Source organism: Caenorhabditis elegans, chromosome IV (genome assembly GCF_000002985.6).
Source record: "Caenorhabditis elegans chromosome IV".
Taxonomy (NCBI): Eukaryota; Metazoa; Nematoda; class Chromadorea; order Rhabditida; family Rhabditidae; genus Caenorhabditis; species Caenorhabditis elegans.
Window position 1 is genome coordinate 16,326,647 of NC_003282.8, and position 26,876 is coordinate 16,353,522.

A 26,876-nucleotide genomic window follows, 5' to 3' on the forward strand; every position below is an offset into this window, starting at 1 on the left:
CACATTTTAAAATCGTTGTTGCTGGGAAGTTGTTTGAGGATCAACCGAAGCATTTCTTGTGCATTTTGGAACTATTTTTTTAAAAATAACTTCATAAGCTTGAACGAAGAAATCAAACCTGCCAATTGTTGCCTGTTGTTCATCAAACAGCAAACTTGAATCATAAAAGGGGTAAAAAAAAAATCATCCAAAATTAAAATGTCAGCAGATTTCAAAATTATTACACACACACAACAAAAACCTGAAGAATGCAAATTTTTTATTTCTAAACAAACTAACTCACAATTTCAATAGCACCCACACAAATTGTCTGCCAAAGTATGTATTTCTGTAGGTTATTTTGGTGAGGAGCAGTTCCTCGTTTCCAAGTGAAAATAAATACAGTGATATGTAATGTGCTTGCAAGAAAAGTGATAAAGCAAATTATATAATAGTTTTTCTGAAAGTAAATTTTCAAATTCCACCATATCTCCCTTTTTTTTACTTCAAATTCCACTCATTGTCAGAAAATTTTGAAAGTTTCTAACTTTTGTTCGTTCGGAAAACTTTCACCAAAAATTGAACTCTGAATTCCACGCCAAAATTTTTTTGAAAGTTCAAAGTTAGAGCTTCTAAAAAAATTAATTTGGTTTTTTTTTCAATTTTGAATTTTTTTAACCAATTTTGTTATAGAATACTCACCAAAGTATAATTCTCAGAACGTTTCATGCGATTTTCAAGAGTATATATAAATTATTTAATACAAATAAATAAATAAATGTATATAACTCGTTTCCTGACAAATTTATGATATTTTAACATTTCACGATTAAATTTCGGAAAGAAATAGACAATGAATCTTTGAATAGCTAGAAGAAATATTAATATATGAGCAAATAATTGAGCAATAATTGACAGGAAAAAGCCGAAAACTATACTTGCAAATATGAGAACAGAGAGAACAATACTTTCTTTTTCCGGATTTTTAAAACAATGCACTCTTTGTTTCTGGTCACTGTCAAATTTTATTTTGACCCAAGCTGACGAGGATAGTGAAATTAAAACAATAACCACTAATATATTTGTTATAATCGTTACTTGAAAAAAATGGTTGATTATTAGGAAAAGAGACTTCTGAAAAGCTTGAAAAATTGTCAATAAAAACTGTCAACAAAAACAACTACCTTTTTATCGTTGCTCTGATTTGATTTAAAAACATTTATATAGAATATAAATAAAATTACGTATGCAAAACATGAAATTAACAGCATGTAAAAACAAAATAAATTATGATTTTTCAAACCCACGAGAGAAAACAAGACTTGTAAGGTAAATTCCATTGTTTTGTGAGAACATAACAAAACTCTGCATGCGAATTGATTTTTCAGATCGAAGCAGGTGGAATGGAAATTTTGAAAAAAAACCGCAATCTTGTGTATAGAGCACATGCCACGCAAACTCTTATATATTTATTAGAAATAGTTTAACATCACATTTAAATAATCACTTTCAACCATGAAGAGGTGCTGGAGGTCGGACTCGAACCTGGACAACCGAAGTTTGCTGTTTCGAATCCTCGAAAATGCTAGCATAACGTCCTGCATCTCTAACAAAAACTGGGCCCAGGACGACATTCTTGCCCTTGAGAGTTGCTTTAAGGGTGACTTCTCCTTTGATTTTGTTTCCCTTCTGAAAACCAGCAAGTTCAATTAAACACAAGAACAAGAAACTTACTCCATCAACCCACGATCCACAGTTCTTCTTATTCGCGCCTTTGGCTTTTGCACAAAAATAATATAATTGCCATTTATCATCGTCATCTTCCAGGCCATTCAACAATCTTTTTATTCCAATTGTCTTCTCTCCCCCGGTGAAATCTGTCCTATAGTCATAGTTCGATCCAGCTACAACGAAATCCACCAATTCAGATTCGGCAATTAATTGGGACGAATAAGAAATAGTTGCTAGAAATAGAATAAGGAAAAACATCTTTTGGGAAATGATCATCGGTTTCACTCACCTGATCATTTTATAGGAGATATCGAGGTCAGTAACAAGAAGTAAACAGAGATAACAAGAGGAAGTGGAAAAACTGCTGATTCAGGAAATAAACCAAGAAGGAACTTTAAACTGGTATTTTTCATTCAGCAGTTATTCAGGCTTAACGTCTGCATATCGGTGTGAGGTTGTCCCATCACGGTTTGATCTACAAGAAATGCGGGAATTTTTGACCAACAAAGTGTGCATGTACTCAACCATGCAAAATCAGTTAAAAAGTCTGCGTCTCTTTTCCGTAGATCAAACCGAAATGGGACACTCTGACACTGTCGATAAATTTTTTTAAAACCAAATCTGTATGCTAAAAATCCAACAAACTGTATCCAACAACTGTATGCTAAAAACGGGATTCTGACCTCCCTCATAGCGTTTTTCGCGCTCCATTGACAATTGCTGACGGACTACACGTGAAAAAATAGTGTATTTCACACGGACAAACACATACTTTTATTCAATAAGAACCAAGCCGCGACGCGACACGGACGCTCCGTAAATAGAGCCCGGCCGTTGCCGAGTCGAAATGGCCTAGTTCGGAAAACTCTTACATTTCAAAATATGGGGGAAGCCAGAAGCGCGTGATCAGAAAACTAATATAAATTTGGAATTCTCTGAAATCCGTAGTTCACAGCCTTTTTCCCCACCAATCACTGACCCCCATCGCAAATTACTGATAAGTTGTTTCTAATCATAAACTCTCTCAGTTTTGCATGGTTTCCAAGAGGCAGGTGAAAGTATTTTCATATTTTAAGTTTTATTCTCTAAATCGATATCCGCAATGAACGTGACAACTATGTTCGAAAACTCTGAGTTTGCTCTAAATTTTATGAAAGCTGCTAATGTAGGACTCCATTCACTATTTTTGATATCTGTTGTGTTGTACTTATTCGTATTCCCGTTTTATGTATATGTATTCAAACTGAATAAGAGAAGGGACAAAAAGGTTAGTTGCAAGGCTATTTGTTGAGAGTATAAAAGCATTTCTGAAAAACATTTTTTTACAGACATTGCTTTATCCCACGGTCCATCATTTTTACAAGATCGTTAAAATCTCATATTGCTTGTTTGTGTCTTCGATGATGTTTGGTAAATTGGCCATTCATTTTTCTTATAAAAAGTATGAAGCTAACTATAAGATATAGGCGGAGCCTGTCACAATTTAAAATACATTTATTTTCTAGCGGTCTAATATGCGCCTTGTGTTTCGCAATTGCCGTTGTTTTTATATTTACTCTGTACCTCCTCACTGAAGCATTTCACCTGATCACATTTCTTCTTGCACTTCAAAGATTCCTGATCTACTTTTTCCCGCCAGGCGCCGAAAAATATGTTACGGCTGTCCAAGACTTTATCAACAAGCAAATTTGGAAGCTCTATTTAGTAATGTTTTTAAAGGAGGTTGTACTAATTATAGTGTATTCGCTTACCGAGTTTAACAAGGAAGAAGGTCTCACACATTTTGGAATCTATTTTATTGTTAGTTATGGAAAGCACGACTCTTAAAACAGTGAAGCTAAATTTCAGACAGTTGTATTGGTTCTTTATGCATTGTTGTTTCTGTCTACAGTATTCTACATACCAATAATAATAAGCGCTAGGAGACTGTCACATGTGGATTCTGCTCAGCAGTGTATGGTCCAAAAGTATATCTACTGGCAGACATTGACAGTTTTCATATGCAAATTGGTAAGATTTAGTGCATGTATTCATTGCTAATTTGTGACCTTTGAGGTTGTAGTCTCACTTTCAATTTCAATTACAGAAAATGCGCAGCTGACATTGGTTATTACTAGGGCTTCCATGAGGGCGCCGGTCGGGCGTCAGTCGGGCGCCTCCGCCGGCCTCACGCCGCCACTAACGCCGCAAGTATCCGTATGTACAGTGCGGCGCGAAACCTCAAACGTGTCGGCCGCTTCCGAATAGCTACCTTTTCGCACTACGTTGCCCACACACCAAGCTTCTCGATGTACGCCGAGATGCGGAAGGTGTCGACAGCTTCCAAATAACTACCTATCTCACTTCGTTGCGCACACACAGCGGCGACTGGCGACAGCGGGCCGGCGTGAGGCCAGCGGAGGCGCTTCCGCCGCGCCGCTCTCACATGGAAGCGCCCTAGTTATTACTTGATTTTCATTGTAATTCGGCATTTTTCAGCAATCCGTCTTTCTGTGCATTTACCTTTTCATAAGGGCCAGTTCTATCACCGACATTACATTTGGAATAGTCTTAACGGATATTGTCACAACACCTTTGATAGTTCAAATTCCATATTTGGGAAGTAACAGATGGAATTCAAGGCGAACAACTAAATTCAACTGGAGCATGTTTTTCAGAGTGTTGTTTGACATTAAGAAGACGTCACGCGTTACCCACGCGTAACACTGAATAAAGTTATAGCAAATTTCAACATGGATTGTAAATAAAATCTTCATTTTATTTTCTTGTTAAACATAGTTATTTTACTTTTAATCCTGCTGAAGCCGTTTCTGACATTGAGAAAAAAGTTGTGCTCGTATGTTAAACAGTCAAAATTCACCTGTAAAGCCAGGTGATATTCGGAGCTATTCGGTGCTCAACCGGTTCAATCGATGTTACTTGGTGCTAAATTGCTGCTGCCAAGTGCTAAATCAGTGCTCAATCGGTGATCCTGTGCATATTGATTTTTTCTATCTAACCATAAAGTTATGAACTCTACCTATTCAATCGAAGCCGATGATTTGTTGATGAAAATTCCGGATTTTTTATATGTCATCTTTATGTTCTTATTCGCAATTTTGATGTTATGTTATGTACTTTTATTTCCTATTTTTGAGTATACACGCAAAACTAATGAAGAGCAAAACAAAAAAAATGAATATTTTGGCGGGAACTCAAATTTCATCAGAAATATTTTGGCGAGAATTCAAATATATTCAGACAATTATGGCGGGGATTGTAGTTCAAAATGATTATCATTTTTTTTCAACTTGCAGAACTGAAAACATCCTTAAAAATTCAAAAAAAGCTATAAATTTTTTACAATCACAAAAGATTAACCCTTGAATTTCAGGACAAACTCTACCCAATTATCAAGAATTTTTTCTGGATGGCAAGAACATCATATATATTTTTCATATCATTGGTTGTCTTTTTAATCATTCAATATGAATCGTAAGATCTGTATTCTACATACAAAAATCAGATTTTCCATTCATTCAGGTTAATCAACTTAATGTACTGTAGCTTATTCATAATTGACCAAACCTTTGGAATGCTAGTATTTTCCATTGCTCTTGAGAAATGCCTGTGCAATTTCTTCCCCAGGCTCGAGCCCTATCTCACGTCAGCTCGTGATGGCTTTCTTAATAAAATTTGGATTTTGTATATTGTGCACGTGCTGAAGGAAATAAGTATTTATGTTGTGACAAGGCGCATTCTCAAATATCAATACAAAATTTACAACCCTTTTTCTATTTTGGGACTTGTTTATGGGGTGAGTAGTGAATAAATCGTTTTCAAAATCACCTCAAGTTAAGATTATAATATTTTGTATGGCAATATTCTCAGTGTTATCTGCGTTGTTACATTTTCCAATTGTTAAAAAAATTCGAGCGCTTACGTATTTGGATTCGACTCAACTGAGTACCCTCTACACATACATATTTTGGCTAACAATATTTATAGTGGTTTTTAAAGTTGTAAGTTGTTCTTTAATCTTGAGCACGTCAAAAACATGAACAAATTTCAGATCTACATATCACTTTTCACTACAATCTTTTTTATTTTTCTCCCTCAATACTCTATTCAGTTATTGATATATATAATTTTTATTGTAGAAGGTCTCACAACTCCCATTATCATTGAAATTGTGTATATTGTTTGCAACATTGACAAAATCTATAATATCGACGGCAGAAAATTTAGAGAATTTTTGAAGCTTTATTTGAAATGATGTATTGGAGACTTCAAGACATCTGTGAAATCAGCAAACTGAACATCGGTCAACGCCCGGCAAATGACCTTCTACTTGAAAATGGCTCAAAAAGAGTCTGATCGGTAGAGCGCACTTGCCTCACAATCAGCATAGTATATAGTTTACTTGTGTGATGTTTCACGTCGCTTGCTGCAACAAAAAAGGCTACAAGTGTATGCAGAAAATTCACCTGTAAAGCCAGGTGAGCTCTTCACTTGTTTATATCGAATTTTTCCAGTTTACTACAAAGCTATGAACTCTACCAAAGCTGATTTTTCGTCATTGAAATTTCCGGATTTATTGAATGACAGTTCTATGTTCTTACTTGCACTAATAATGTTCTGTTACATACTTGAATTCCCAATATTCAAGTACATTTGCAAAATTAATGAAGAACAAGATCAGAAGGTAATACGATCATGATGGAAATTCATTAGTGCCTAACTATAAGTAAAGCCTAAATATAAGGGCCTACGGCTGGAGCCCCAAAACGGGAGGCCTGATAGCTAGATTAGAGGGGCCTGATAGTGAGACTAGAGGCCTAATTGTAAGGCTAGAGACCTGAGGTTCGAGGCCTACGGCTAGGGCCTAGAACTAGGGATCTAAGGCTAGGGGCCTAAGACTCGGGGCCTAAAGCTAGGGCCTAAAGCTAGGGACCTGCGGCTAGAGGCCTGCGGCTAGGGACCGAAAGCTAAGGGCCTAAAGGCTAGAGTCCTTAGCGTAGAGTCCTAACTGTAGGCTAGAGGCCAAAGGCTAAGGGTACAAAGTCTAGAGGCCTAGAGACTAGGGACCTAAGGCCTAGGGCCAAAAACTAGGACCCTAAGACTAGTGGCTTAAAGGCTAGGTGCCTAAAGGCTAGGAGCCCGAAGGCTAGGGGCCTAAAGATAGGATCCTAGGACTTTATAGGGACCTAAAACTAAGGACTTAAAGCAAGGAGCCTAAAACGCAGGACGTTGAGCCAAAACTAGTATATGAATTTCAGGACATTCTCTATCCAGTTGTAAAACGACTTTTTGCAATGGTCAGAATATTTTATTATCTTGTCATACCATTAATTGCCAGTGTAATTTTAACAAATAATCGGTTTTTCATATTTAAATACCTAACTTTTTCAATATGCTATTTTTTATTCATTATCAGCCAAACATTCAACATCGTAGTGTTTTTAGTTGCTGTTGAAAAATGGTTGGGACATTTTTTCCCAATTTTTGGGCAGTATGTCACGTCCGTTCGAAAAGGCTTGCTAAACAAAATTTGGGTTTTGTATATTTTTCTGGTGTTTAAGGAATTTGGCATTTATGTGGGGATAGGGTGTACAGTCGATAAAGATATGCAACCGTCTGCCTTGGGTTATATTCAAGCAGTGAGTAGTAAATATATTGACTTTTTTAGTATTTATTTCCAATTAAGATTATTTTATTTTGTATGGCAATGAGTTCAGTGTTATCTTCATTGTTGCATCTTTCGATCTTGAATAAAATTCGAAAGCTTGCGTATTTGGAGTCGACTCAACTGAATAACCTCTACATATACATATTTTGGTTAATAACTACAGTAGTGATGTTTAAAGTTGTAAATTTGCACTATCACTTGCATTTTTCGGGAACCACATGCTTAATTTTCAGATCTACATACCACTCATCACTGTGATCTTTCTAATATTTCTCTCAGAATTCCCACTATATGCTTTAATAGCTATTACTGGTGGTGTCGATAGTCTTACGACTCCGTTTATCATTGAAACTGTGTATATTGTTTGTAACATTGACAAAATTTACACTGTGGACGGCGGAAAAATTGCAGAAGTTTTGAGACTTTATTTTCAATGACTCACATGGATCCATTTTAATACAACAATAAGATGATTTCACAAGATGTTTTACGAATTGATGAAAATTTATTTAATTTGAATGAACCATGTTTTTTCACTACTGGATTCACAAAGCGGTTATTACTAGGTACGTGGCCGTAAAATAAGAAAACTCGGCGAGCCTCATATAATGGATACCGATCGTTTTCTTCAAAATCGCCACAGTGAAACCAGGGCTGGGACTTTTTTGGTTTTTTGGTTTTTTGTTTTTTGGTTTTTTTTTGTATTTTGACGAAAAATTGATTTTTTGGTTTTTTTGGACCAAAAAATCCAAAAAAAAACCTCCCTTCCTGTACTTCAAACACTTTAATATTTTAAAAATATCTTGTAGCAAAATGTGGTTTTCAACGGGTTTTGATGATTTTTTTCAAAAAAGTTCAAAGTACACCAAACTTTGACTTTTTTTTTGGTTTTTTTTTTGGTTTTTTTTGGTTTTTTCAGGGATGTCAATTTTTTGTTTTTTGTTTTTTGGTCCATAATCAAAACCAAAAATTTTTTGTTTTTTGTTTTTTGGTCCGAAATTTTTTTTGGTCCCAGCCCTGGGTGGAACTATAGAAGCTTTTTTCAAGATTATTCTCGTCAAGTTTCAGAAGCATCTCACGTGAAAAATCAAAGAGAAGTCGTTGGCCGAGTTTTCGAACTTTTTAGGCCACGTGAAATTATCGCTACAACGACACATTTCATAGATCGAAGGTGAATGAAATGTGATGTCTACTTGTTGTGCTATAGCTCAACCAGAAATCAAAACTGAAAATCACCTGTCAAGAAATATTTTTGCCTACTGGTTATAACCGTAAAGTTTGTGGGTACATTAATGCTTCTAAAAAAATACTCATGGACGAAATTTCCACGGATATGCCGGACGTTGTCAAATATGTCAATGCAATCATTTTTTGTGCTTCAATTATCATGTTTTTGATTGTGTTTCCATTTTATGTGTACGTGTTTAAAATGAATCGGAAACAGGATCAAGAGGTATTTAAGTGTTGTGCCCAGACATATAAAAAGTTAGTAATTCAGACGTTACTGTTTCCAGCAGTCAATCATTTCTATCAAATGACAAGAAACGTTTTTTTCCTCTGCATAGCTATGATATTTTTTGCGTGTCTTAGTCTACTTGAAAGGTAATCGTATTCTTTCGATTAAAACACAAAAAAATGACTTTTATAGATTTTCCGGACTTTTCAAGTTGCTACCTCTAATTTTAATGTACATCATTTACATAATCACCCAGATTTTTTCTTTTTTGACATTTCTCCTATCCTTTCAAAGATTCATACTCTATTTCATCAGTTCAAGCGAACCCTATATAGTCCAAATACAGAAGCAGGCACCAAAATACATATGGGCTTTGTATCTTGTGTTTATTATCAAAGACATTTTTATTTTTGTTTTCATTTTTGTTGATGCAAAAGAAGAGAGCAATGGATTCAAAACTATTTACATTGTAATATTGTTTTTCTAATTCAACACAAATCTGAAAATTTAGGTAATATTCTTCACTTTCAATATTTTTTCTATACTATCGGCAATATTACATGTCCCAATGTACTTCTCCGTCAGAAAGTTGTCCAATTTAGTGTCAGTCAAACGTAGTACACCTCAAAGGTTTATACTCTGGCAGGCAATCACTGTTTTAATTTTTAAATTTGTAAGTTGTTCATGTGACCGAAACTATTGATTTTGTACAAAAAAGTTATTCAAAAACCAAATTTTTGCTAAGAATTTAGTATTTTTTGTTCTCCTAGCAATATCAAAATCTCTATTCAGATGTTCATAGTTTTGGTTCTCACTTGTTTGTGGGGTTCACTCGATGTAATGATTATGTTGGTCTCGACGACGGGGCTTGATATATTCTCAACACCATTGATAGTTGAATTGTCTTATATTGGATGCAACAAACGGAACATGAAAACTTTGTTCACAGGGTTCAGTTTTAGAAAATTTATAAGAGTGTTATTCGATATTGAAGAAAACGTTCATGTTGAACAAAGGTTTTAAAAGGTATAGTAAATATGTGTTGATGAAAAGTTTGAAACTATATACATATTTTGTTGCAGACCGTATACTCTCTATTAGTGCTCCACAGCTCCACTTTAACAGCAAATACCCCGAAAGCTTTTGGAGAAACTAAAAGCTACGTTATGTATAGGAAGACCCAACAAACGTGATCTCAGTTAAAGTTTTCTGACTGAAATAAAACATGACCGAGATATGAGCTGACGAGAGATTGATTGCTGAGATGTTGTTTGTTTAAAATTAACAATTTGATGTGGTTTCACAGAAATAGAGAATTCGGAATTATCTTCTGTTAGAAAAATTCAATTGTATAAAATAGGAGCACAAACCGATCGATCACCTGAAGAAAGCGTATGTATGTTTGACGGTTTATGATCATTTTCCATTGTGTCTGCAGAATGTGCGAAAAAATACTTTCTTGTTAATGGAAATCCGACATTTTTCTATTAGTTTTTGATTCACCTGCCTCGAGGAAAAAATCTGTTGCAACGTCGCTAAGATTTTCTGAAAACTATGAACTCAACAACCGAGCGTCTTCTTTCATCCGTTATTTCTGACAAAAATGACAATGTGTTCTGGTTTTGGTTTTATAATATTTTGGGCTCCGTGTATTTTATCGGGCACTTATTTTACGTGTACGTTTTTAATGAAAATCAGGATCGCGATAAAAAGGTTTTGTTTTATTTTTTTTATTCGGCTGACGAATTGACTTGAGTTTTTCCAGCAAAAGACACATTTAGGCATAAGAATTAAAATTTGATTTTTCAAAAGATTTCTACAGGAAAACTGAAATTAGTTCTTTCATTATTTGTCGCAAAATTGCTCCAAAAATCGAATTTTCTTCAGGACCTCCTGTTTCCAATAACAACTCATATTTTCCATGCAATGAAAATTGTCACCATCCTGTTATTGTTCATGTTCATTTCTCAAGTTTTGTTACGCTGGCATCACTTTGAAAATGAAAAAAGATTGAAAAATGGAAATGAGTGTGATCACATTTTAACGTATGATGATATCTTGCAACAACCCAAATTGCACATTTTCCTTGAAGTAATTGGGATTATCTCTTGGATCTTCACTTATCCCATTTATATTGTAGCCCAAACATACCACGTGATCATATTCCTTCTATCAGTTCAATTCTTCATAGTTTGCTTCTTCCCAAGACTCGAGCAAAAATTTCGGAAAATTCATAGAAAAATCAGAAGGAAAACAATACACTTTTATTGGATACTATTCATTTTTCAAGTTTTTCACTATTTTATTAAACTTTTTTATCAACATCCGAACGATTTGACCGACTTCCATATTCTTTGTTTCTTGATAGTTGTTGCAAATATTCTGCACATTTTATCATTCATTTTTGGAAGGAAGCGAGCAATTTCTTTTTATCAAAGTAACCTGCGAAAGTACATTATCTGGCTGACAAGTTTTGGAGGAGCAGCCAACTTGGTAGGTTGATGGTAGGTAGGTAGGTTGATGGTAGCTAGGTAGGCTTGGTAGGATGAAGTTATCTTATGAACTTATAAACTTATGAAGAAGCTAGGTTGTCACCATAATCATGGGCCACCCTTTACAAATTTATTGCAATCGTCAGCAAAAATGCACGATGCAAGATCCAGATATCAAAAATCTTATGATTTGTTTGATGTGATCACAAATCCATCATAACTTTTTTTCCAGACATTTCTGGTTTTCATTGTCTATTTCATACAAGATAAGAATATTTTTGTTACGGTTATTATATATTATTTGTTGGTGACACCGTGTATTATACAAATGTGCTACTTGATTTGCAACAGGCAAAAATTGATAACTTTGATGGTTTCGTTTAAGTTTAAAAAATTTATCAAAAAACTGATAGGCAGTCAACATTCATATGTTCATCCTCAGCTTGCCACGCAACAAAGATTTTGAATAAAAAATGTGTATCGACTTCTTCTGAAAATCTTGAAATTTGAAATAAAAGATTGAAATAAAAGCTAAATCTCTTTCTTACTGTAACAAAACCCTTGTACATATTTATTCTCAAATTGACAGCTATTTGGAAACTTTCAGCCGTCCAATCGCAACGACACTTGTTTTTTGCGGTTTTTCCGGCTTTCCGAATCTCAAAAGCGTCGAAACTAGAGTAGACTCAATAGCGCATCCTATTGATTTCATTACGACTCCGAACGGACCAATTACCTGTAAACAATGCATTTGTATTAAAGTTTCATTTCGTATTTAAGAAAAGTAAGGTGATTACTTACTTCAATGGAAAACGTGTCAGGCCACATACCGCCGCAGAAAACTGGAAGAAAGTCGAATAAGAAGACTGTACCCGTGTCGAGTAATACGAGCCGATTTGCCTAGAAATCTCGAGGAATATTGAGTCTTAATTTTCTCACTGACTTTCGAAGATTTGTTGTTATTTTTATTAGTTTGTTTCTTTGAAAGCATTTAATGCCGAAAGAATAATTTGATGAAAAGAAGTATCGACAAGCAGACATTGCTGGAAAATACAGTCTGAAATTTGGATTTACGGTGAAAAAAGAAGGGGGAGTAGAGAATATTATGGGCCGACACCTCACAGGTTACACGCGTCACCACATGTTTTTAGCGGCGCGCGGAACCCGTGAGACGTCGGTCAATATTATAATTACCCAGATGTGAAGTTTTGCGAATTTCGGGACGTATCGCGCTGGCCACGAAAGGAATAATTTCCGCGCGCAAAAAGGTGTCCACCTTTAGGGGGTACTGTAGTATTTAATTATCTTTTTACCCATTAAAAGCCTGCTCTGTTTTTTTTGGAAAACACCTGAATTTTTACAGTATAGCAATGAAAATTAATTTTTTTGCTGAGTAGTATCAAACTTCTTTCAGCTGAAAAATATTCTCACTATCCGTCTACTAAAATCAATTGTCAATACAAAATAAACACGTTTCCCACTCGATCTCTGAAAAATCTGTCAGACGAGTGGTGCAGAAGTTTAGAACAGTCATGGATTATATCTTTGTAATTTCTGCTTAAACGCAATGATTAAAAAAAACCTTCTGGCGCAGGTGAAAAAGCAGTCGGAAACGAATATTTGGCAGAGCCGAATGTGACAAATCACGTTTTTCCTGCACATTATTGACTATATCGACTGATTTCTTGTTAAATGGATACCTATTGCTCACCTACCTACAAGAATACATATTTCGACTCGCCGGAGTTTTTTGTAGAAGCTCTCCATGCTGTCGGATTTTTTTCAATTCCAGTCAATGTTCTTGGAGGCTATTGTATTTTGTTGAAAACTCCGAAAGAAATGAGTTCTGTGAAATGGAGTCTTTTTAACTTACAATTCACATCATTTGTTCTTGATTTAACGCTATCTTTTCTATGCACAGCGTACATATTTGTTCCGGTGATGGCTGGTTATGGAGTTGGAATAGTGGACATAGATACTGCAAAATATGCATATATTATAGTCACAGTGGTTTTTAGTTAGTTTGAGAGGAAAACAACTTTTTTTAGAATAATACCATTTTGTTCCAGTTACCGGATGCGCTATTGTCGTTGTTGTGGAAAATCGGTTGTTCATTTTGTTGATAAACCCACAAATATGGAAATACGCTAGATATCCGTTTTTAGGATTCTTCTACTTTACGGCTGTAGCCACTTTTGTCCCAGTTTATATCGGAATGGCACCAGGGATTGAGTATAAGAAAGAGTTCGTCATAGAGGTAATTTTAAATTCAAAGGTTTTGGGAGAGGGCCTAGCCTACAGCCTAGGCATACCATAGTGGCCTATTTCCTAACTCACTTAAGGTCTATACAAGATCTAATTAGGTCTATGTAACCTACGGCCTACCATCGGATTAGAACTAACAAGCCCCCGACAGATGTAAGTAGACGTAAGTAGCATACGAAGTAAACCTATGACCTAACAATAAGTAGCTTACAAACAGCTTAGACCTTTGTATGGAGGCCTAAGTAGATATAGAGAGCCTGATAAGGCCTTATAAGCCTACGACTCAAGTAGCCTACGACCAAAGTAGGCCTAAGTAGATATAAAGATCCTGCAAGCTAATAAGGCTTTATAAGCCAACGAGTTATGAAAGTAGCCTACGACCAAAGTAGGCCTGAGTAGCCTACGAGCCAATTAGACCTGACATGCTTACGCAGGCCTAATCAGCCTTCAAAACATGAGGCCCTACGTGGTCTATGATTTAATTAGCCCCACCACCAAAGCAGATTCAATAAGTCTTCGATCTGAATAAACCTACAGACCCTAAGACCTGTATATCCGCTACCTCGGAAGAGCTAAGCAGTCTAAGTTATCCTCCGAGCATGCTCCAAACACTGTTCTTATAACAAAACTAAATTTCAGTCCCTTCCTTGCCTACCTGATGCAGTTCGTGCCCTTCCTCTCTACCTTGCCGTTGAAAACAAATGGCAATTTCTGATATGGACCGTAGGTGAATCAACTCTATTCTGCGTCACTTGTCTTGCACTCTTCTTACAAATCTACCGTGCTCTTCGAAAATATGGCGAAGTCCGTTCCAAACAAACCCTTGAGCTCCAGAAAAGGCTATTCAAAGCTATATTTTTGCAATTGGCAATTCCATTTTCCATCATCTCTATGCCAATGATTTACTACACCTATACACCGTTTTTTAATGCTATTTTGAATAGTATCATGTTTATTACAGTCTCGTCCCATGGATTTATATCGACAATTGTTATGCTTATCGTGCAGAAGCCGTACCGAGAGTTTATTTTAGGAGGATTTGAGAAGTTTTTGAGACGGAAAATGCCTCGTGATCTTGATTTGGCGAGAGCTTCAAATTTGGTTAATTCAAGAGTTATGACTAATCAAATGTTTTGAATGAAATAATGAATTACAATTTTTTATTGATCGATTTGATTTTTCTTTTGTTTTTCGACACACATTTTGTGTTTTTCAACATCACATGAATAACCCCATTATCTAACTTCGAACTTGTCAATGTGAGGAACTAAATAGTTGCGTTAATTAACTTCATATCTAGTAGACAAAACTAACAAAATGTTTCTTAAAAAACTCACATCATTAGTTATCATGCAAAATATCACCACATTCATCACATAATTACTGAATGCAAAGCTGATGTCAGCTATCTAGCTTCTCCCAACTTTTTGGTAACAGCTTCCAATTTCCTATCCTGTTTCGAGGTCCCTATATCAACATTTGGGTTTTATTGTATACTATTTAAAACTCCGAAACAAATGAAGCCAGTGAAAATGTTACTGTTAAACTTGCATTTTTGGAGTACTGTATCTCACATTTACCTCAGCTTCTTCAGTATTCCCTACATGTATTACCCGGAAGTCGCGGGGTGTAGCTTGAGTTTAATGAGAACTACAGGATCGTTGTTATATTTTGGAGTAACTTTCGTTATTGGTAAGTATTTTTTCCAAGGCGGTTATCAAGTTTGATTATTGGGGCACGTCAAGAACAAAAAACCATACAGTTCCAGTACTAAACCACTTTTTCAACTAGTACAAGTACAGTACTGGTGAAAAACCGACACGAATGAGCGAAACTGGTTGAAAAAGCTGAAATGGGAGCAGAAAACAAAAATAAATGAAGAAAATGAAACGATGCGAGCGCGCTCCAATGAGAATTTCATTCGGCGCGCAAACAGGATAGGAAATTGGAAGCTGTTACCAAAAAGTTGGGAGAAGCTAGATAGCTGACATCAGCTTTGCATTCAGTAATTATGTGATGAATGTGGTGATATTTTGCATGCTAACTAATGATGTGAGTTTTTTAAGAAACATTTTGTTAGTTTTGTCTACTAGATATGAAGTTAATTAACGCAACTATTTAGTTCCTCACATTGACAAGTTCGAAGTTAGATAATGGGGTTATTCATGTGATGTTGAAAAACACAAAATGTGTGTCGAAAAACAAAAGAAAAATCAAATCGATCAATAAAAAATTGTAATTCATTATTTCATTCAAAACATTTGATTAGTCATAACTCTTGAATTAACCAAATTTGAAGCTCTCGCCAAATCAAGATCACGAGGCATTTTCCGTCTCAAAAACTTCTCAAATCCTCCTAAAATAAACTCTCGGTACGGCTTCTGCACGATAAGCATAACAATTGTCGATATAAATCCATGGGACGAGACTGTAATAAACATGATACTATTCAAAATAGCATTAAAAAACGGTGTATAGGTGTAGTAAATCATTGGCATAGAGATGATGGAAAATGGAATTGCCAATTGCAAAAATATAGCTTTGAATAGCCTTTTCTGGAGCTCAAGGGTTTGTTTGGAACGGACTTCGCCATATTTTCGAAGAGCACGGTAGATTTGTAAGAAGAGTGCAAGACAAGTGACGCAGAATAGAGTTGATTCACCTACGGTCCATATCAGAAATTGCCATTTGTTTTCAACGGCAAGGTAGAGAGGAAGGGCACGAACTGCATCAGGTAGGCAAGGAAGGGACTGAAATTTAGTTTTGTTATAAGAACAGTGTTTGGAGCATGCTCGGAGGATAACTTAGACTGCTTAGCTCTTCCGAGGTAGCGGATATACAGGTCTTAGGGTCTGTAGGTTTATTCAGATCGAAGACTTATTGAATCTGCTTTGGTGGTGGGGCTAATTAAATCATAGACCACGTAGGGCCTCATGTTTTGAAGGCTGATTAGGCCTGCGTAAGCATGTCAGGTCTAATTGGCTCGTAGGCTACTCAGGCCTACTTTGGTCGTAGGCTACTTTCATAACTCGTTGGCTTATAAAGCCTTATTAGCTTGCAGGATCTTTATATCTACTTAGGCCTACTTTGGTCGTAGGCTACTTGAGTCGTAGGCTTATAAGGCCTTATCAGGCTCTCTATATCTACTTAGGCCTCCATACAAAGGTCTAAGCTGTTTGTAAGCTACTTATTGTTAGGTCATAGGTTTACTTCGTATGCTACTTACGTCTACTTACATCTGTCGGGGGCTTGTTAGTTCTAATCCGATGGTAGGCCGTAGGTTACATAGACCTAATTAGATCTTGTATAGACCTTAAGTGAGTTAGGAAATAGGCCACTATGGTATGCCTAGGCTGTAGGCTAGGCCCTCTCCCAAAACCTTTGAATTTAAAATTACCTCTATGACGAACTCTTTCTTATACTCAATCCCTGGTGCCATTCCGATATAAACTGGGACAAAAGTGGCTACAGCCGTAAAGTAGAAGAATCCTAAAAACGGATATCTAGCGTATTTCCATATTTGTGGGTTTATCAACAAAATGAACAACCGATTTTCCACAACAACGACAATAGCGCATCCGGTAACTGGAACAAAATGGTATTATTCTAAAAAAAGTTGTTTTCCTCTCAAACTAACTAAAAACCACTGTGACTATAATATATGCATATTTTGCAGTATCTATGTCCACTATTCCAACTCCATAACCAGCCATCACCGGAACAAATATGTACGCTGTGCATAGAAAAGATAGCGTTAAATCAAGAACAAATGATGTGAATTGTAAGTTAAAAAGACTCCATTTCACAGAACTCATTTCTTTCGGAGTTTTCAACAAAATACAATAGCCTCCAAGAACATTGACTGGAATTGAAAAAAATCCGACAGCATGGAGAGCTTCTACAAAAAACTCCGGCGAGTCGAAATATGTATTCTTGTAGGTAGGTGAGCAATAGGTATCCATTTAACAAGAAATCAGTCGATATAGTCAATAATGTGCAGGAAAAACGTGATTTGTCACATTCGGCTCTGCCAAATATTCGTTTCCGACTGCTTTTTCACCTGCGCCAGAAGGTTTTTTTTAATCATTGCGTTTAAGCAGAAATTACAAAGATATAATCCATGACTGTTCTAAACTTCTGCACCACTCGTCTGACAGATTTTTCAGAGATCGAGTGGGAAACGTGTTTATTTTGTATTGACAATTGATTTTAGTAGACGGATAGTGAGAATATTTTTCAGCTGAAAGAAGTTTGATACTACTCAGCAAAAAAATTAATTTTCATTGCTATACTGTAAAAATTCAGGTGTTTTCCAAAAAAAACAGAGCAGGCTTTTAATGGGTAAAAAGATAATTAAATACTACAGTACCCCCTAAAGGTGGACACCTTTTTGCGCGCGGAAATTATTCCTTTCGTGGCCAGCGCGATACGTCCCGAAATTCGCAAAACTTCACATCTGGGTAATTATAATATTGACCGACGTCTCACGGGTTCCGCGCGCCGCTAAAAACATGTGGTGACGCGTGTAACCTGTGAGGTGTCGGCCCATAATATTCTCTACTCCCCCTTCTTTTTTCACCGTAAATCCAAATTTCAGACTGTATTTTCCAGCAATGTCTGCTTGTCGATACTTCTTTTCATCAAATTATTCTTTCGGCATTAAATGCTTTCAAAGAAACAAACTAATAAAAATAACAACAAATCTTCGAAAGTCAGTGAGAAAATTAAGACTCAATATTCCTCGAGATTTCTAGGCAAATCGGCTCGTATTACTCGACACGGGTACAGTCTTCTTATTCGACTTTCTTCCAGTTTTCTGCGGCGGTATGTGGCCTGACACGTTTTCCATTGAAGTAAGACAATTGTTGAGATAAATCCATGAGTCGCAATTATTATATACATAACATTATTTACCATGGCATAGAACACCGGTGACCACGTGAAATACATCAGTGGAACATTGATGATAAAAAATGGGATTGCTAATTGCAAGATTATGGCGTTCATAAGCTTTTTCTCTAACTCTAAAGTTTGTTTAGAGCGGAATAGGCCGTATTTCTGATGCTAATTGTGCAGAAGCCGTACCGGGAATTTATTCTCGGTTGGTTTGAGAGATGTTTGAAACGGAACTTGTCTCGTCGCCATCTTTTCGGTAGAGCTTCAAACTCGATGAATGGAGTAGTGGCGCCAAATCGCATGTTTTGAATGTAAACATGTTTTAACAGTGTCTAAAAATAAAAATAAAATTAAGTTTTCGTGTTTTTTTTTCACCTGGAGTATGATATTTTGACTTGCACCTCTAGTCTAGGCATTTCCTGAATTTTTTTTTTGTATTACCAGCTGATGTCCGGATATGATGACTACTTTTGAATGAAATGCATATGGATACTACTAATCTTTATTCTGGTTAAATCATTTTTCATCACTTTTTAAATTGAAACAGTAGTTAAGATGAAGTTAAAGACAAATAAAACCAGTCACTGTACTTAAACTATTCCTTGCTCTCTACACTGAATTACTCACTATCAGATTAACACCTGAAACTAAACAGTACTAATCCTGGTTTTTTTCAAATTTTCTCAGTGCTATTAGATTAGTAAATAATATAATTTCTCGAAGAAGCTACCGCGAAGTGCTTGTTCACAAAAATCCAAAGTTATCTTATCAATACTATTTTCCATTTAAAATAACTCATGTTACAAATGCTGCTTTTATTGGAGACTATTATGGTGAGTGTCCACATAGCGTTAGTGTGGGAGAAGCCCAACGGAAAATGAAAACTTTTTATAGAAAAATAAAATACGCGGATTTTACTCGTTGGATCATATTTTATCAGTCAAACGAATGCTTCAAGTGCTTGTCATCTACTGGAAAACAATTTTTACTAAACTTTCACGTATTTTTCCTTTTTAACTCAAAGTCGTAATTCTTCCCATCGCCAGTGTCGGAAATCAGTTTTGCGTATTCGGGATCGGAAATTGCTCTCTGATTTTGAGTGGCCAGTATTTTCTGTGTGATAGACGTACCCGACGTACTTATTTTCACACATCACATATTTACAACGTGGAAATAAAGTTACCATATGAGAACGTAGTCTCTTGACATTTGTCAACACATATGGGCAATATGAAACAGGAAACTTTTAAATGCAATTTTTTGTAAAAGTGTTTTGATAAACCAAAAATTAGAAAAACCTGTAAAATACCCATTTTGTCATGTCTTTTTCAAACTGTCGAGGGCTTTAAAGTTATGGAACCTTGTTCACTACGGCTTGAAGGGTAATTTCTATGCAGTTTTCCCTAAAAGTTAAAGAAATTTATTTCAAATAAAAAAAACATTTTTTTTTGTAAATAAATCCTGTTACAAAAACTGCTTTCATTGGAGGCCATTGTTTGAAAATCTTGGTTTGAAACGGAAACTTATTCAATTATACACAGAACATCATACAATTGTCATTGTATTGACCTAGTCTAGGTGTGGAGATGTGCATTGTCTGAATATGGACGGAGCTTTCTCCTGGGAATGAAGAGGGTGCATGATATAAATATCGACAGCCAACCAGTCATTATGTGTTTCATTCTGGGCGACTGGTGGTTGCCCTTTATTTTTTCTCCGCTATCTATCACATCTTTTCTAATATTCGAAACTTATCCCTGACAGATGTGTCTTATAGTAAATAAGGTTTGTGGTCCTACAAAAATAGAGTATTCACAACAATTTTCTGTTTACAGAAATTTTTATTTTCTGAAACTGTTCTTAATTTTGTTCGATTATGTAGAGATGATTTTAATATCGGAAATCAATAGGTGAATTTACGTATTTGATACGGTATACAATGCGCGCAAGCTCCAGGATCTAGGATGCTCCAGGAAGGAAGTCAACAATCTTCTCGGCCGATTGGGGAGAGTCGAAATTGTCACCCTGAACGGAATGGTGGACCAAGGAATCCTGCGTCTCCGCCAAAAAGAGTAAGTTTTTTTTTCACTTTTTCTAATACCACATTATCAGTTCTTGACCTATTTTTTAGTGCCAGCCTGGAGTTCGGACCGCCTCGCCGACGTACAACTGTGGTCAACTGGTACCAGGAGCGTCATGGGACTCGACTCACCAAACCCGAATGGCCACTGGCATTCGTTTGCCGCAACCCAGGCACCTGCTTGCAAATCGAGTTGGTGACCGTCATGATCATCTAATTTATCATTTTCTATCAATACTCTATGTTTTTTCAAAAGTTAAAAAAAAATTTGTTGGTGATGTACTGGTATTTTTAAAGATTTTTTTGTGAACAACACTAATAATCAGAAACTCGCAATAAAAGAAGTAATAGTACAAGTATCGTATCAAATGTAGTGTTCGCGTACAAAAACATTTTTCCACTTTTTTCGCTTGGGTCTTCACAGGAAAAAATAGGGATAGGGGGCTTATTTAGCATCCCGATAACGTTTCTTTTTTAGAGATAGAAGAATTTAGTTTCTCTAGGGGAGAAATTTAGCGACCTGGTTGGTCTTCCTCTTCCCTCTTTGGTTTCCCCATTGGCAATAGCGCACAATACCGGAGAACTGACGCATACACGGTTGAGCTAAAAAAAATTTTTTTTTGAAGGCTCCAATCGTATTATTAATGAAGCTTGTGAGACTGTTCCAAAAGAAATGCTGGCAGCTTACAGCTTGACTCTGAGCGGAAGTGCTTCTGGTCCATGCATCTTGAACAGAGAACTTGTGGCAGAATGCATCAAAAAGCTGATCGAATTATGGATGAAGCTGGAGTTTCCATGCAACCTTTAATGCAACATGTCATGCTCAACAAGACATATTACCAACTGGCCCTCAAAGTAATGGAAACTTGCTGGAACATGTCAAATGAGCACAAGATCAAAGCATTTTCCGGGTACGTCTAACACACAGAAAATACTGGCCACTCAAAATCAGAGAGCAAGTTCCGATCCCGAATACGCAAAACTGATTTCCGACACTGGCGATGGGAAGAATTACGACTTTGAGTTAAAAAGGAAAAATACGTGAAAGTTTAGTAAAAATTGTTTTCCAGTAGATGACAAGCACTTGAAGCATTCGTTTGACTGATAAAATATGATCCAACGAGTAAAATCCGCGTATTTTATTTTTCTATAAAAAGTTTTCATTTTCCGTTGGGCTTCTCCCACACTAACGCTATGTGGACACTCACCATAATAGTCTCCAATAAAAGCAGCATTTGTAACATGAGTTATTTTAAATGGAAAATAGTATTGATAAGATAACTTTGGATTTTTGTGAACAAGCACTTCGCGGTAGCTTCTTCGAGAAATTATATTCTGAAATTCATATTAATAGTCCCTTTATGTATTTTTTTTTGATTTTCTTCAAGACTAACTAACACATTTGGTAACTTTGCAGATTTCAAATTCTCGTTCGACAAAATTTGAATTACTTGGTCATTATCCAGTGAGGTTATATATTGTAGACTGAACAGAAAATCCGAGTTCTCCACGATTGTTTCAAAACAGAAATTTAACTTTTTTTGAAAAGTTTCATTCAAAACTATTCCCGTTAACACAAACCAAAGTTTTTCGTAATTTTAAAATCATAAAAGTCCAAGGTTTCTTTAGCGAAAAGACAAATTAGTATTGAACATGAAATAATTGAAACGGTATATTTCTTATTCTGAAAATTCAAAATTTTTCAAAACAATTGAAATATGATAAAACTCCATGAAGAATCCAAAATCCTCTGCAATTTTATACAAAAAAAGACTTTCTATGAAAAATGATTTTTTTAAAAATAATATAAACAATTTTAGAAATTGTACTTTCAAAGATTTAATATTTTTCAGTGGAAATGCTGTTGTCGGTTCTGCCCTTTGAAGATCAATCCCAACAACCTTACAGTACTCTAATATCGGTTCCACATTGAATAGCCCACTATTCTTAACCAATATTAGAACTGTCGAATATTCCCCCAATTATTATCTCTTTATTACATTTTATTTCATTCAAATCCGTTCAGTATTCACCAAGATATAAATCTAATTATAAGTATTCGTATTTCAAACACGCGCCACCTTACGGTAGCGCGCCCGCAGCGAGACCCACGCGTCTCTAACTCCTTGGCACCATGCCAAGTCTACCGACCACGGGCGCCGGGTTCGAATACGTTAGTTGCGATGCAATTCAGGTGAAACCCACGTATCTCTTTCCTTACGTGCCAATATACCAACTGTTTGTTAGATTTAACTATATAATTACTGTTTGAACCACTAGTTAGTCTATTATCACCATCATCACCGTCATATTCTTCTGAGAGGGTTTTCTCACCAACATCAAGAACCATTAATACCATCTTTACATGTTCTTTCCTGTATTTCCCTCTTTTACTTGTTTTATCCTATTTTTAGTCCTGCGCTACCCACACGGGAGTGGTTGCCTAATAAATAGGTTTTTGAGTAATAACTTGTTCGTCTTATTTCTTCTTACACTTTATTCAGATGCTTTACTGGGACACACGGGGAGAGAGGGTGAGGGACTGGAAATGTGATCGATACCGACTACAGACACTCTACACAGTTTCCACAAATGCCGAGTGTTCACAATCAGCTGACACCCTTGAAGTCATGGTCTGAACTGAAACTGCAGGCAATTATGAATTATTTTAAAAGAGTTCTAAAACATATGTATTGGATTTGTAATATACATCACAACATTTTGCTAGTTGACAGCTTTTTGAAATATCTCTTGGTTTTCGAGTTATAACGGTTTAATTAATGTGCTTGATTGGCGGAAACATAGTCTTTCCATACTTTTATGACCGTGACTGTACTAGTGTCGTAGGCGTGCCCCTTGGCACCTTACGCTATTTATGTCAACCTTTATCTTACTATTGATAAGGCTGAGTCTAGTCCTAAATCCTAGCTCTAAGTGTATCTATGAGCTATATACATACCGACCTGTGGATCCTCCTTCAAATGGAAAATATTTTAGGAAAGAAATGCGGAAACGAGAGCACGACCGCCCAGGATGACAGTTGTTTGCATGAATGACACAATTGTCATCCTGTCATCAGGCAACCTCTTGAACGCTGAAACTTTATCCAATCGATACCTTGGTTAGGCTCCGCCCATTTATAGAGTGTGGCCTAAAAGTGGGCGGAGCTTGCAATCGATTGGATACTTTTGCAGCGTTCATTTCTTTCCCGGAAGATAGACTGCCAATTATGTCATTCACACATTTTACTTTCATCATGAGTGGTCGTTCCTTTTTTGCTACCTTAATTTTCTTAGTAACTGCTGTTTTCTAAAAAGGTATTTTAATGTTTTATAGTGTCAATTTCTAGAGCAACCTTACAATGTTAGAGTAATATATTTTGATCATTTAGTACCTATTTGATGCAGTTAATTTTTGATTTATTAAAAATAATTTTTAATGTTACTATTACTTTTCGATCCCGCCACTTTTTTGAGAAAATTCGAAAAAACTTAATATTTCAAATTTAATTTGCAAGTGAATGTTCATTTTAATACTATTTCTATTTTTTTAGCGTACTATTAGAAAACGACATAACTATGATTTAAAATACAAAAAAAATGGCACTTTTTATCCATAAAAATGCTCAATAAAAAGTGGCGGGTAGCAAAGGAATAGCACCTTTTAACTTACCGTATATGTTACTGTTTTCTATTTTGTTTTATTCTTCTATCGTATTCATTCCCCAAAATCATTTTTAATCAATATTTTTCCAGAAACTACCAAAACCTTTTACTATGTCTGTTGAATCCAGCAACCAAACTACTTCCCTCTCCAGTTACCTTCTGAAATGTGCTTTCTCATTTGGAACTGCCCCTCCATCGCTTTCTCCACCATCTTCTACAGGATCTTATGAAGAAGCCGATTTCTCTCGTTTTGTGCAACAAAATGAAACTGGGCACAAATTGACTTCTTATCAATCATTGGCCAACCGAGATCCTTGCACAATTCCAGATGAGCTTCACCAAGAAATGAAGAGTTTGAAAAAGAAAGAAGAAGCATTCAAGACATCCCTATGTGGTTTTCACAGAAGAGGCCAAAAATGTGCTTATGGTGAAAAATGTAAATTTGCTCACAGTGTACATGAGCTCCGCTTCCCACAGACCAAAAGAAACCACCGTAACTATAAAACAGTACTTTGCAATAACTTCTCAACAACTGGGCATTGCAAGTACGGAATCAGGTGTCAGTTCATCCACAGATCTATGGACTCAACTTCTTCAAATCAATCAAATGAAACAGAAAATATTACCATTGATCTGAATGTTCAATCGGACGTTTTTCGTGCTTTTGCTCTGGATTCAACAAGTTCCTTGCCAAATTGGCATTGTTCAGCACTTCTTCATTGAAATTTCTTGTTAATTTTGCCTTTTATTAATTTTTATCTTTCTAATTCGCTAATACTCAATTTAGAAATATTTACTTTTCAATATGATCTACAATTTTTTGTTCATATTCTTGGATATGTTTTTTTGTCTTTTCATATTAATTTGCGGACTAATAAAATGTGTTTATTCTATCTTGGTTATTTCAAAATTATAACATTGTAAAGCTTTGTCTGTTTACGTGCCTACCAGGCATCTGCAATTTGTGATTCTTTTCCATACATTTTATGTAACGGGAATTGAAAAATATGGTAGCATCCCGGTTATCTGCGGTAAAACATGTCTTAGACGTCTTATTTCTTTTAATTTTTCTTCTCTTCACCAAACTTCAAATTTCATTTTATCTATCCTAACTTTTCTACATTTCTCATTTTTTTCAATTTTAATTTTTCTTTAGCTTTTACGTCAAAATTATATCATTCTACATCCTAAATTATTACTGTATCATTCTTTTTCTAAATTAGTGCCTTCTTATTTTTAGAGCCGGAGGACCGTCTCACTTCAAACGGTGGGGGATGTGGACGGATACGATAGTGAGCCTATCAGGCACACATATCTTCCGTCTCTATCTTTTACCACAACGGCCCGCCTCTAAGAATAGGGAGAGACACATCAGTCTAGCTGGGAGTCTCCATCATGGAAGGCTGTCTCTTACTCCCGTCCTACATGTAACCCCCTCCTATATTTACCCCCTTATATTATATTCATCATATATCTATATTATATATAAACTATATTTAACCACATGAAGGAGGATCCACAGGTCGGTATGTATATAGCTCATAGATACACTTAGAGCTAGGATTTAGGACTAGACTCAGCCTTATCAATAGTAAGATAAAGGTTGACATAAATAGCGTAAGGTGCCAAGGGGCACGCCTACGACACTAGTACAGTCACGGTCATAAAAGTATGGAAAGACTATGTTTCCGCCAATCAAGCACATTAATTAAACCGTTATAACTCGAAAACCAAGAGATATTTCAAAAAGCTGTCAACTAGCAAAATGTTGTGATGTATATTACAAATCCAATACATATGTTTTAGAACTCTTTTAAAATAATTCATAATTGCCTGCAGTTTCAGTTCAGACCATGACTTCAAGGGTGTCAGCTGATTGTGAACACTCGGCATTTCCACTGAAAAATGTTAAATCTTTGAAAGTACAATTTCTAAAATTGTTTATATTATTTAAAAAAAAATCATTTTTCATAGAAAGTCCTTTTTTGTATAAAATTGCAGAGGATTTTGGATTCTTCATGGAGTTTTATCATATTTCAATTGTTTTGAAAAATTTTGAATTTTCAGAATAAGAAATATACCGTTTCAATTATTTCATAAGTTCAATACTAATTTGTCTTTTCGCTAAAGAAACCTTGGACTTTTATAATTTTAAAATTACGAAAAACTTTGGTTTGTGTTAACGGGAATAGGTTTGAATGAAACTTTTCAAAAAAAGTTAAATTTCTGTTTTGAAAAATGCGGCCCATTTTTGAAATGTTCAGCAAAATGGCATGATGTTAGCCAATTTGGTTTGACAAAAAAATCTGTTATTAATCGATTTTTAAATGTAAATCTCAACTGTCACTGAAACAAAGTTTCAACTATTTTATCTTTTTTGTAAAAGTGAACTCACTTCTCAAGACTTTATAAATAATCTTTGAATAGGTGGAAATAACTTTGTTTTCTTTAAAATTAATTCGAAAAAAGTTGCAGAAATATTATTCAAAATTGATCTCTAAAAGTTTCCGGTTATTAAAATTGGCAGGTAGTAAACAGTCATCACATCAAACTTTATAACGAAAATAATTTCAAAACCTCTAAGCGTGCAGCAACTTCAGAAAAAGCCAATAAAAACTTTAAAAAAGCATATTTCCTTTAACTA

The 26,876-nt window shown here is 35.6% G+C and overlaps 9 protein-coding genes, 17 non-coding genes and 5 pseudogenes across 34 annotated transcripts; 18 read left to right on the top strand and 13 right to left on the bottom strand.

The window, feature by feature from the left end:
* The first annotated feature begins 5 nt into the window (after positions 1–5).
* On the top strand, positions 6–26 carry 21ur-14124. Its single transcript, NR_066228.1, has one exon.
* Positions 27–71: 45 nt separating this feature from the next.
* Positions 72–1,319, bottom strand: srz-21 (annotated as a pseudogene). The gene is made up of 5 exons: positions 1,164–1,319; positions 997–1,113; positions 682–945; positions 298–439; positions 72–241 (listed from the first exon to the last, which is right to left on the bottom strand). Coding segments are annotated over exons 1-5 (849 nt in total).
* Positions 1,320–1,415: 96 nt separating this feature from the next.
* K03D3.2 (TransThyretin-Related family domain) lies at positions 1,416–1,973 on the bottom strand. The gene is made up of 2 exons (NM_070543.2): positions 1,714–1,973; positions 1,416–1,668 (listed from the first exon to the last, which is right to left on the bottom strand). Exons 1-2 carry the CDS (start codon positions 1,966–1,968, stop codon positions 1,489–1,491), a joined length of 435 nt encoding a protein of 144 aa, NP_502944.1. The 5' UTR covers positions 1,969–1,973; the 3' UTR covers positions 1,416–1,488.
* Positions 1,974–2,812: 839 nt separating this feature from the next.
* srz-74 (Serpentine Receptor, class Z) lies at positions 2,813–4,413 on the top strand (the record flags this gene model as incomplete). The annotated part of the gene is made up of 5 exons (NM_070544.1): positions 2,813–2,977; positions 3,039–3,151; positions 3,216–3,510; positions 3,559–3,720; positions 4,189–4,413. 5 exons carry the CDS (start codon positions 2,813–2,815, stop codon positions 4,411–4,413), a joined length of 960 nt encoding a protein of 319 aa, NP_502945.1.
* Positions 4,414–4,718: 305 nt separating this feature from the next.
* Positions 4,719–5,965, top strand: K03D3.14 (annotated as a pseudogene). Its single transcript has 5 exons — positions 4,719–5,037; positions 5,084–5,184; positions 5,233–5,506; positions 5,550–5,711; positions 5,762–5,965. Coding segments are annotated over exons 1-5 (1,060 nt in total).
* A 273-nt stretch (positions 5,966–6,238) lies between these two features.
* Positions 6,239–7,815, top strand: srz-71 (Serpentine Receptor, class Z; the record flags this gene model as incomplete). Its single annotated transcript, NM_001027877.2, has 4 exons — positions 6,239–6,394; positions 6,969–7,349; positions 7,397–7,558; positions 7,612–7,815. The coding sequence occupies 4 exons, from the start codon at positions 6,239–6,241 to the stop codon at positions 7,813–7,815; spliced, it is 903 nt and encodes a 300-aa protein (NP_001023048.2).
* Positions 7,667–7,687, bottom strand: 21ur-15455. The gene has a single exon (NR_066229.1).
* Positions 7,816–8,582: 767 nt separating the features above from the next.
* On the bottom strand, positions 8,583–8,603 carry 21ur-8932. The gene has a single exon (NR_066230.1).
* Positions 8,604–8,690: 87 nt separating this feature from the next.
* srz-38 lies at positions 8,691–9,857 on the top strand (the record flags this gene model as incomplete). Of its 3 annotated transcripts, none has more annotated exons than NR_131666.1 (5): positions 8,691–8,831; positions 8,893–8,980; positions 9,027–9,303; positions 9,346–9,507; positions 9,627–9,857. NR_131666.1 is itself a non-coding variant. In NM_001047456.1 (5 exons), the coding sequence occupies 5 exons, from the start codon at positions 8,691–8,693 to the stop codon at positions 9,855–9,857; spliced, it is 915 nt and encodes a 304-aa protein (NP_001040921.1). The 3 variants fall into 3 exon arrangements, 2 of the variants coding, with proteins under 2 accessions (NP_001040921.1, NP_001040922.1); NM_001047456.1 differs by having other exon boundaries at positions 8,877–8,980; NM_001047457.1 differs by lacking the exons at positions 8,691–8,831; positions 8,893–8,980; positions 9,027–9,303 and having other exon boundaries at positions 9,403–9,507.
* Positions 8,755–8,775, bottom strand: 21ur-1803. The gene has a single exon (NR_066231.1).
* On the top strand, positions 9,404–9,424 carry 21ur-14732. Its single transcript, NR_066232.1, has one exon.
* A 506-nt stretch (positions 9,858–10,363) lies between the features above and the next one.
* Positions 10,364–10,482, bottom strand: C35D6.6. The gene has a single exon (NR_000422.1). It is a non-coding gene; the product is annotated as a small nuclear RNA C35D6.6 (small nuclear RNA).
* C35D6.13 (Serpentine Receptor, class Z) lies at positions 10,375–11,856 on the top strand (the record flags this gene model as incomplete). Of its 2 annotated transcripts, none has more annotated exons than NR_131667.1 (3): positions 10,375–10,547; positions 10,600–11,327; positions 11,559–11,856. NR_131667.1 is itself a non-coding variant. In NM_001307291.1 (3 exons), 3 exons carry the CDS (start codon positions 10,389–10,391, stop codon positions 11,790–11,792), a joined length of 999 nt encoding a protein of 332 aa, NP_001294220.1. The 2 variants fall into 2 exon arrangements, 1 of the variants encoding a protein (NP_001294220.1); NM_001307291.1 differs by having other exon boundaries at positions 10,389–10,547; positions 10,722–11,327; positions 11,559–11,792.
* Positions 11,857–11,860: 4 nt separating this feature from the next.
* Positions 11,861–11,982, top strand: C35D6.7. The gene has a single exon (NR_000423.1). It is a non-coding gene; the product is annotated as a small nuclear RNA C35D6.7 (small nuclear RNA).
* On the bottom strand, positions 11,916–12,452 carry C35D6.12 (annotated as a pseudogene). The gene is made up of 3 exons: positions 12,270–12,452; positions 12,128–12,226; positions 11,916–12,062 (listed from the first exon to the last, which is right to left on the bottom strand). Coding segments are annotated over exons 1-3 (429 nt in total).
* A 566-nt stretch (positions 12,453–13,018) lies between these two features.
* srh-228 (Serpentine Receptor, class H) lies at positions 13,019–14,728 on the top strand (the record flags this gene model as incomplete). The annotated part of the gene is made up of 3 exons (NM_070545.1): positions 13,019–13,343; positions 13,396–13,583; positions 14,231–14,728. The coding sequence occupies 3 exons, from the start codon at positions 13,019–13,021 to the stop codon at positions 14,726–14,728; spliced, it is 1,011 nt and encodes a 336-aa protein (NP_502946.1).
* A 250-nt stretch (positions 14,729–14,978) lies between these two features.
* srh-224 lies at positions 14,979–18,796 on the top strand (annotated as a pseudogene). The gene is made up of 2 exons: positions 14,979–15,276; positions 18,462–18,796. Coding segments are annotated over exons 1-2 (633 nt in total).
* Positions 15,060–15,080, bottom strand: 21ur-1243. The gene has a single exon (NR_066233.1).
* Positions 15,091–15,111, top strand: 21ur-9250. The gene has a single exon (NR_066234.1).
* Positions 15,092–15,112, top strand: 21ur-3031. Its single transcript, NR_066235.1, has one exon.
* On the bottom strand, positions 15,844–17,553 carry srh-227 (Serpentine Receptor, class H; the record flags this gene model as incomplete). The annotated part of the gene is made up of 3 exons (NM_070546.1): positions 15,844–16,341; positions 16,989–17,176; positions 17,229–17,553. 3 exons carry the CDS (start codon positions 17,551–17,553, stop codon positions 15,844–15,846), a joined length of 1,011 nt encoding a protein of 336 aa, NP_502947.1.
* 21ur-2108 lies at positions 17,435–17,455 on the top strand. The gene has a single exon (NR_066236.1).
* An 862-nt stretch (positions 18,797–19,658) lies between the features above and the next one.
* On the bottom strand, positions 19,659–19,679 carry 21ur-2515. The gene has a single exon (NR_066237.1).
* Positions 19,680–19,996: 317 nt separating this feature from the next.
* Positions 19,997–20,017, top strand: 21ur-13980. Its single transcript, NR_066238.1, has one exon.
* Positions 20,018–20,167: 150 nt separating this feature from the next.
* C35D6.3 (PAZ domain-containing protein) lies at positions 20,168–20,923 on the top strand. The gene is made up of 3 exons (NM_070547.3): positions 20,168–20,272; positions 20,323–20,559; positions 20,619–20,923. Exons 2-3 carry the CDS (start codon positions 20,522–20,524, stop codon positions 20,782–20,784), a joined length of 204 nt encoding a protein of 67 aa, NP_502948.1. The 5' UTR covers positions 20,168–20,272; positions 20,323–20,521; the 3' UTR covers positions 20,785–20,923.
* Positions 20,924–21,762: 839 nt separating this feature from the next.
* C35D6.11 lies at positions 21,763–22,105 on the bottom strand (annotated as a pseudogene). Its single transcript has 2 exons — positions 21,962–22,105; positions 21,763–21,902 (listed from the first exon to the last, which is right to left on the bottom strand). Coding segments are annotated over exons 1-2 (284 nt in total).
* Positions 22,106–23,907: 1,802 nt separating this feature from the next.
* On the bottom strand, positions 23,908–23,928 carry 21ur-3703. The gene has a single exon (NR_066239.1).
* Positions 23,909–23,929, bottom strand: 21ur-11980. Its single transcript, NR_066240.1, has one exon.
* An 11-nt stretch (positions 23,930–23,940) lies between these two features.
* 21ur-10757 lies at positions 23,941–23,961 on the top strand. The gene has a single exon (NR_066241.1).
* Positions 23,962–24,343: 382 nt separating this feature from the next.
* C35D6.4 (C3H1-type domain-containing protein) lies at positions 24,344–24,955 on the top strand (the record flags this gene model as incomplete). The annotated part of the gene is made up of 1 exon (NM_070548.1): positions 24,344–24,955. One exon carries the CDS (start codon positions 24,344–24,346, stop codon positions 24,953–24,955), a length of 612 nt encoding a protein of 203 aa, NP_502949.1.
* Positions 24,956–26,357: 1,402 nt separating this feature from the next.
* On the top strand, positions 26,358–26,378 carry 21ur-3223. The gene has a single exon (NR_066242.1).
* Positions 26,379–26,876: the final 498 nt, after the last annotated feature.

Coding starts and splice junctions, on each gene's coding strand:
- C35D6.3 (NM_070547.3), top strand. CDS start 20,522: ATGGTGGACCAAGGAATCCTGCGTCTCCGCCAAAAAGA. Junction 20,560..20,618: donor CTGCGTCTCCGCCAAAAAGA/GTAAGTTTTTTT, acceptor CCTATTTTTTAG/TGCCAGCCTGGAGTTCGGAC.
- K03D3.2 (NM_070543.2), bottom strand. CDS start 1,968: ATGTTTTTCCTTATTCTATTTCTAGCAACTATTTCTTATTCGTCCCAA. Junction 1,669..1,713: donor GTGGATCGTGGGTTGATGGA/GTAAGTTTCTTG, acceptor GCTGGTTTTCAG/AAGGGAAACAAAATCAAAGG.